This window comes from Juglans regia, chromosome 3 (assembly GCF_001411555.2).
Source record: "Juglans regia cultivar Chandler chromosome 3, Walnut 2.0, whole genome shotgun sequence".
In the NCBI taxonomy this organism is placed as follows: domain Eukaryota; kingdom Viridiplantae; phylum Streptophyta; class Magnoliopsida; order Fagales; family Juglandaceae; genus Juglans; species Juglans regia.
Window position 1 is genome coordinate 11,156,268 of NC_049903.1, and position 8,373 is coordinate 11,164,640.

Sequence of the window (8,373 nt, forward strand, 5' to 3'; positions counted from 1 at the left end):
AGTAATAAAAAGTAATGAATAGTAAAAAAATAGGTAAAAAATAATAATAAAATAAAGAATAGTTATGAGAATACTTGAGGTACTCTCACTTGCCAAACATAGCCTTAGCTTCACTTTTAAATTACAGTAATTATATATCTATTTTCAAATTTGATTAGTCATTATTTATCTTTGGACTATTATTTTATTCTATAATTATTTCCAACAAACATCTATCTTCTCTCATTTTTCACTTCTTCACTTTCCTTCCCTCTTTTTCTGTATTTTTAGTAATATTTTCTTTTTCTTTTTCTTATTCTTTTTTATCGTCAATATGAAAGCTGAAGTCTTACAAATTATGATGAAATAGCTAAATAAGACTTGTATGCTTGCAAATGCTCGTGGCACACTCATGAAAATTTGTAAGTAAAGTTCTATGATATAATATAAATAATTTATTTTTATTTTACAAAATAAATAAAATATATATAATTATATTATTATTTTGACTTTAAAATGACTAGTCTAATATATATTAACCTCTCCAAAGCTTTCGTTTTAATCAAAACCTCAAGTTTTAGTCAAAATTTAGACTTATTGCCAATGCTTGAGCACTCAAATATCAGTGGCTAGTCAAAATTTGGCTAGATAGCTCAAAAGTGGATTGTATTGGACTAGGCAAACATATAAAGCTCCACTTTTGAGCGACAGTAATTCTATATATTTCTCCAAATTTGACTAGTCATTATTCATCTCTAAACTATTATTTTATTCTACAATTATTCCCAACAAACATCTTCATTCCCTCATTTTTCACTTCTTCACTCTTATTTCTTTTTTTTTTTCTATGTATTTTCAGCAGTGTCTTTTTTCTGTTTTTTTTTTTTTTTTTTGTCATGAATATGAAAATTGGAGTCTTACAAATTGTGCTGAAGTAGAAAAGTCCAGCTAAAGAAGACTTGTATGCTTACAAATGTTTGTGGACATGCACGTGAAACTTTATAAATAAAGTTACAAGATACTATATAAATAATTTATTTCGCAAAATAAAAATATATTAAATTATATTATTATTTTAACTTTATAATTGCTAGTCTAACATGGATTAACCTCTCTAAAAATTTTTGCAAAAGCCAAAATTTCAAGTTTTAGTCAAAACTTAGACTTGGCATTGCCAATGCTCGAGCACTGACATTGTCTTAGCCAAATGCAATTTGTTAGTCAAAATTTGTCTAGGTAACTCAAAAGTGGGTTGTATTGGATTAGGCAAACATCTAAAGCTTCACTTTTGAGTTACAATAATTCTATAACTTTCTCCAAATTTGATTAGTCATTGTTCATCTCTAAACTATTATTTTATTCTACAATTATTCTCAACAAACATATTATTTCTCTCATTTTTCAGTTATTCACTTTCCTTTCTATTTTTTCTATGCGTTGTTTCCAGCAATGCTTTTTCTTTTATTTTATTTTTTATTTTTTATCATGAATACAATTTTACAAAAGCCGAAGTCCTACAAATTATGTAAAGTAGAAAAGTCAAATTAAAGAAGACTTGTATGCTTGCAAATACTAGTGGACATGCTCATGAAAACTTGTAAATAAAGTTATGAGATATAACATAAATAATTTATTTTGTTAAAATTTATTTTGCAAAATAAAAAGTTTAAAATAAAATTATTAAAATATATAAAATTATGTTATTATATTGATTTTGGAATTGTTAGTCCAATATAGATTAACCCCTTTAAAAGTTTTGGCTTTAGCCAAAATTTCAAGTTTTAGTCAAAATTTGGACTGGCTAGGCCATTGATAATGCTCTACGACATTTTCTTTCTGAGTTTTTCCCTCTTCTTGTTATCGTGTTGGACATTATTTTACCTCGTCCAAAAATTACTCAAATATGTATTTTTTAATTTTTAATTTTTTCAATTTAATTATTATTTAATCATTACGATTTTTTCAAACTTCTAAATAAAACAAAAAATAATCAAACTGATGAGCATCTATGTTTAGTGGTGAATTTTGTTACCCATTTGTGTATGGGTAACGGGATTTAATTATTATACGAGAAATTCTACATTAAAGTTTTAAAAAAATTTTAAATTTTTATATAAAATAAAATAAAAAATTTAATTTTTTTAAATTTTAAAACAAAATAATATTAAAAAAATATTTTATAATAATATTTTATTTAATTTTTAACTTATAGCTTGGTTTGTTTTCGAGACTAAAATTTAAAATTTTGAAAACTTCTCATCTTATTATTATAATTTTTTTCAAAATTTTCACACAAAATAAAATAAACAATTCAACTTTTTCAAATTTTAAAATAAAAATAATATTAAAAAATATTTTATAATAATATTTTATTTAAATTTTTAATTTTAATCAGTACTCGTATCATTTCATTCAATCTCATATCTTCTATAAAAATAAACCAGGCTAATAGGTTGTAGGTGGTAGCTAGGCATAAATTGGTGACGTATGTAAAAGAAAATGATGGTCCACATGAGGTAACTTGAGAGAATCAATGATAATAACGCTGAACCTGACTTAAAGCTAAGCAAATAAGATCAGCCCAAACAAAATAAAGAAAATCTTCTTTCTGATAAGATATCATTTCTCTCTTTTCATGAGCTTATCCTTGTTTCTTGTTATCTTGATTGTCATTATCTTATCTTATTTGGTATCGTCTAAACATCATTTAAAAACAATACGTATTTTTTAATTTTAAATCTTCAATTTTTTTTATTTAATTATTATTTAATCGTTACAATTTTTTCTTTTAAATATAAACAAAAAAATGATCCAACTAATAAGCATCTATGTTTAGTGGAGAATTTTGTGTATGGGTAGCGAGATTTAATTATTATATTAGAAATTATAGATTAAAGTTTTACACTATATATTTTTATTTAATTGATATGTTATTTGTCATTTTTATCATTCTATCTTAATGCTTAAATATATATGTGTTTAAATACAAAAATAAAAATAAAAAATCATAAAATATTCATTATTTTAAATTTTAATATTGAGAATATTTGAAATATTCTTATAATACATCGCTGCTATTTATTATTTTATTATTATTTTATATATTTTTTTTATTATTATTTAATATTTTATTATTATTTAATATTATTATTATTAATATAATATCTGAGAATATCCCACCAGGTGTATAGTCATTTCTCACAAAAAAGTGCATACGACAAGCATCAAGAGTAAAATATAAGGAACCAAAAGGAGTCTTCACAAAATTATTGGATCCCTAAAAAGTCAATGACAAGTTTAATACTCTTCCATGCAACATTAATGAGACCAACTGTTGTTTGGTGAATGAAATTATGAAAGCAATGACCCACCCGAACTGAATTTTCCATTCTGGAAGTGAAGATGCTGCTGATCAGAGACTAAAGAGAACAAATTTGAAAATATGATAAATAAAAAAAATATTAAAAAATGCAAAGTCACAGACCCAGCATGATAAAAATAACTGCATGCACTGCTCATTAAATAAGAAATTCAACACAGGCGATTCGAATTTAATATAATATTTATGTTACAGACAAACCCAAAGCCATGATTCCTAAATCTTAATATCAACAAATAGTGCATCCAAAGACTTCTGCTAAACAAAGCTAAAAAAAAAAAAACACCAACATCAATATAATCTGGTGGAAAACAGAAATGTACATCAAACAAGTGATGTCGTTCTTGAAACTTGTGACAAAGCATCTTCAAACTGATCATCATCAAACTTCTCAGAACCCAAGCTTTGTGGGATGAAAGATCTGAAAACTAGTTCCATGTTAGGAACTTCCTTCAACTCGCGGCATACAACTTCCAGAGCCGTGTCATGGAAAAATCTGTAGAACTTCTTGGAACAGACAAAGCCAAAGATGAAGCTAAGTATTATGAGTGGGATTACGAATGGTGCATAGTAGAATTTCTTTACACCAAAGTAACCAAGCATGGTAACTTGGTATAATATCAGAGCTGCTAGGATGCGTACGAACAAGTGGGGCCACATCCTTCCATAGCTTTCATAGGCCGGAACATAAACTTTGAGTGCCTGTTATAGATGAAACGTTAGAAAGACAGACATGCATGTAAAATATGTATAAATTTTTAAATTCACTCATCCAAAAATATTTGTTTTTCCTCATTCTGGCAGGACAATGGCTTATCAGAGGTAATAAACAACATCAATATTGGGTAAAAGCTACTTCCAACATATAAAGAAAAAAAGAGCTGAGTGAAATATTACCTGATTTCTGAGAATTAGCCATCCTAAGCCAAAGTAAGCCGCACCAAATGGGAGAATAAGAGGAGCTATGACAGAGTAGCAGAGGACAATTGTAACAATCAGCAAGTCACCAGGAGCCCTAGTTGCATACCCAAGTTCTCCAGGAAACCAAGCTGCTTTCAACTCTGCCTCGGTCTTACACAGATACTTCCTCTTTACATGGTATATAATTAGAGGGACTATTCTGGTCAGTTCAAGGCCGTAGCCAACAAAAAACCTGGGAATCATAGAAATATTAAAATTGAATGACAAGTGTAATACTGTGGACATTAGTGCACATAAGACAAATATAAGAAACGCCAAATCATTATCTTACTGATGATAAAAATAATAATAATTATCTTACTTCAAAGCTACAAAGGTGAGGAAGAACGTTGCATTGCCTGGCAGACTATTCGCTAGCAAGGTAATTATATAATCGGGAGGATTCTTCTGAATGGTCTTGAACGTATTGAACAATGTTCCACCCACAGTCACTCCAATGAAAACATTCAGCACTGTGAAATAAAAGTATTTCCCAGAAGAGGCTCTCACTGCATGACTTAAAGAGGGGATTCCCTCAGCCTTGGAGAGAAATAGAAGGAGCTTGGGCAACAAAGCCAAGAAGATGATGAGTGCAATCTGAGGGAGGTAAGCTTCCAACACTGTTTTGATTGCATCGATATTCAAAACTGGCTTTAAAAATGGGAGAAGTTTCTTCAACTGCTCAAGTGTTGTGAAGGCAGAAATCAACGCAATCGGAATCATGTAGAAAACTATGGTCAAAGCCACAATAGCATACACGACATATTGCCGTACTTGCCTCTGAAAAAACTTGATTGGAAGATTAGCCCAAAGTATTTGACGAGGTTCAGGAGCATCTACAACTGTCCAATCGTTAACTATTTGAGCATGTAGACTCTGAGCTGCAGAAGCTGCAGTGACCCTGCTCGTGAAAAATACCAGAGCAGCAGCTTGCTGCTTCTCTCTGAGGGTGACTTTTTGTTCTGATTCCAGTTTTGGGATTAGTTCATTTATCTTTCCATTGTAGTACTCTATGCTATCTACCTTTTTACCAAACAGACCAAGGAAGCCAGTTTTGTTAGTCGGTCTAACTCCCCCTGGTTTGCCTGTTGTTTTTGACTGTGCATATATCACTTCAGCACGTGCAAGCTTTTTCTTGTACCCTTCTAGCTCTTCCCAAATTTTGTTCACCTAGGAGGATCAAATCAATGATAAGTAATAAATTGATGTAAATAAATAGCATCTCAACTGTTCGCACATTCTAGTTTTGTATTAATAGCTTACTATATATTAAGTAGCAAAACTTGTTCCAAAGTGAATTGCAAACGGTAACATATCAGAGTGCAGTGGAAATAAAGCACCCCCTCAAGTGCCGCTAAAGTGCTGTTAAGTTTTCAGGAGTCAACTTGATGTCAAAGAATTTTAGAACACAGCAAATCAATGTCTTACCACTTTGTTGTCCGTGACCACCATTGATCTGTAAAATGTATCAGGATAGATAGCTTTGAAATATGAATCAACCTGCTCTTTTCTTGTTAGACCTTCAGGGACCGGAGGTATGTCTCTAACGATAACGGCATATTGTTCAGGTTTCAATTGGGGAGACATAAGAGCATCAGCTCTCAGTTTAGAGACATGCGTGTATGCCTTCCATAACAGGTAATACGTAACAAATGAAACCCAGTAAGTGGCTATCATAAATGCCCATAAACGAGGGCTCTTCTCCTGTATTTACAAAGGAACAGAGAAAACTGCATTAAGAAGTGCCCCAATCAATATATACAAAACAGAACGTTGTTACAGGTTAGAATTATTGAATCACAAAAGAAATTTTTTTAATAAGTGAATCATAAAAGACAAATTAATTAGATAACATAACATTTTATATATTTATCACCACTAGCTCAGCAAATTGTGGTTCTATACCTATACATTGATAGGTAGAAGATTATATTTGGCTGAGGCAAATTCCCAAAATGCACTTGAAAATTCTAGATAATATCTACCAGCCATGTCGAAAATTTGGTAATCTACTGCATGAGAGAATAAAAAAAAAAAGGAATTCAACATTCAGTTCATGAAAGGTTGTGTAGTACTTTGACATTGCCGATGGATAACTTGTCAAACTCGTTAAAAGTCCCATTGCTGGTGGTTGCCGCGGTAACCTTCACACTATTATCAGTGGCAGCAACTGGTAGAAGAAGAGCAAGCAGTACTACGCCGGATAAAACCAAGATTCCAAACACTGCAAATTAATAGGCCAAAAAGATAATAATATAAGAAATTGTATGCTTTCTTCGTGCAGAAAAAGTTGACATCTTTAGAGAGAGAGAGAGAGAGCCAAAGTCACATTCTCTAATTCCCATTCAGACGAAATGATTTAATGAAGGTGCAAGTGATGTTTTATACTCAGAATGACCTAAACATTGAATAACACTCATAAACTAGAGGCATCATTCTCGGTTTCATATTTTCTGTTATCTTTTCTTGTTTTAAAACTGAGTTTGAATGTTTCGTATGCTTTAGCTAACTATGGCTTTAGGCACACAATGGCTGGAATGGAGATGTACAAAGTGATCTCCCTTCAGCAATACCCAATTACCCATCCTTCCAACACCGAAACTGTTCAAATATTCTTTATTTCAAAAGAAAAAGCGTTCCACTTTCTTTTCTTAAAGCACTTCTGCAAGTTTGGAAATTATTTTTACTATATAAAAAAAAAAAAAAAAAACAATTTACTTTTTCAAAAGGAGAAAAAAAAGGTTGGACTTCCACTGAAAAATAATTTATAGAAAACGATTCCCTCAAATGTAGAATTAGATCAAAGTTGATCTCCCCAATAAACCCAATAATAATCATTTGAGGTATTACAATTTTTCCTCGGGTGAATAGAACAGCTCGAAGCGCACTAAGCAAGTAGCCAAATATAGAAAGCAAATCTCAGAGTATAGCTAGTAAAATCCATGTAAAACACAAGTACGAGATACAAATCTACAATCATTAACAATTTAACATGAATTCCACCAAAAAGAACCGATGGAGGAAAACCAACTTCACCATAGTCCTAAAACTTCAAAAAGAAAGATAAAGGGCAACAGAGCCAGAGTGCAAACCAGTGCTCAAGAACACGAAGTAGACGGCAGTGTCAAACCCGGACATGGAGATCACGTCCTGCTCCGTGGAGGACAAGGCCTCCTGGATCCACGCGAAGGGATTACGGGTCCCGGACGCGGGAGGATCCAAACCCTTCAAGATCCGGTTCGGGTAGTACACGACGCTATTCCCCTCCTTCCGCGACAACCACGCGAAAAGCAGCATCAAAACCACGAATATCAAGAACGACGTCACCAGGGACGTCAAGAACGAACTAAAATCCATCTGAGTCTCCCTCTAAAAAACGACCTCCTTATCCTTCACTCTCTCAGAACACCGTGCAGAAAGGTTGACGACAGGTATAGATATCTCAAAGAAGAAAGATTTATATGGGGAGCGGGGGCTAAGCTAACGTACGAAGGAAGGAAAGAGAAGAGTAACCGTTGGGCGTGTGATGGAGAAGGATTGATGGGTGGGTGTGGACTGTGGAGCGTTACGATTGGAAGAAGAGTGAATGCAATGCGTTTTAAGCCAATAAGATATGGGAAATATCTGCCATTTATATGGGGGCTTGATTAGCCGGTTGTGGGGTTCCCCTCCGTGTTTTCATGATATGATTCTGATGCGAGAGAGAGAGAGAGAGAGAGAGAGGGTGACTGCGAGAGCGGATCACATGGAAGATGATGAAGTAGTGAGGGGACAGGCAGTTTATGAGTGAGCAGTGCAAAAGGACAGAACTAGCCTCCACCCGTAACTGATAGAATTGTTTGCATTCGAAAGCTAGTTAACGGATAAAATAGGTGGATTGAATTTTTAATTTTTTTATTTAATAATTGAGGAACTAAATATTAATAAATTGATATTTTTTTATTTTTTAAAAATATTTAAAAATATTTAAAAAATAAAAAAATAAATTTACTCATCGGTACACTTTCGGTTAAATATCGGTCCGCACCGTCCTTCTTATTATTCTTCTGTGCCCA

General features: G+C 32.2%; 1 protein-coding gene across 1 annotated transcript; it reads right to left on the reverse strand.

Annotated features, from left to right (window-relative positions):
* Nucleotides 1-3,497: 3,497 nt before the first annotated feature.
* LOC109011082 (CSC1-like protein ERD4) lies at nt 3,498-8,039 on the reverse strand. Its single transcript, XM_018992142.2, has 6 exons — nt 7,411-8,039; nt 6,394-6,542; nt 5,747-6,022; nt 4,641-5,488; nt 4,256-4,511; nt 3,498-4,060 (listed from the first exon to the last, which is right to left on the reverse strand). Exons 1-6 carry the CDS (start codon nt 7,673-7,675, stop codon nt 3,683-3,685), a joined length of 2,172 nt encoding a protein of 723 aa, XP_018847687.1. The 5' UTR covers nt 7,676-8,039; the 3' UTR covers nt 3,498-3,682.
* Nucleotides 8,040-8,373: the final 334 nt, after the last annotated feature.

Bases quoted from the DNA above. Each gene is read 5' to 3' on its own strand.
- LOC109011082 (XM_018992142.2), bottom strand. From the start codon at position 7,675: ATGGATTTTAGTTCGTTCTTGACGTCCCTGGTGACGTCGTTCTTGATA. The intron at 6,023-6,393 runs GTACTACACAAC...TTGTAAATACAG, and splicing joins TATCCATCGGCAATGTCAAA to GAGAAGAGCCCTCGTTTATG. The intron at 4,061-4,255 runs GTAATATTTCAC...CATCTATAACAG, and splicing joins GGCTAATTCTCAGAAATCAG to GCACTCAAAGTTTATGTTCC.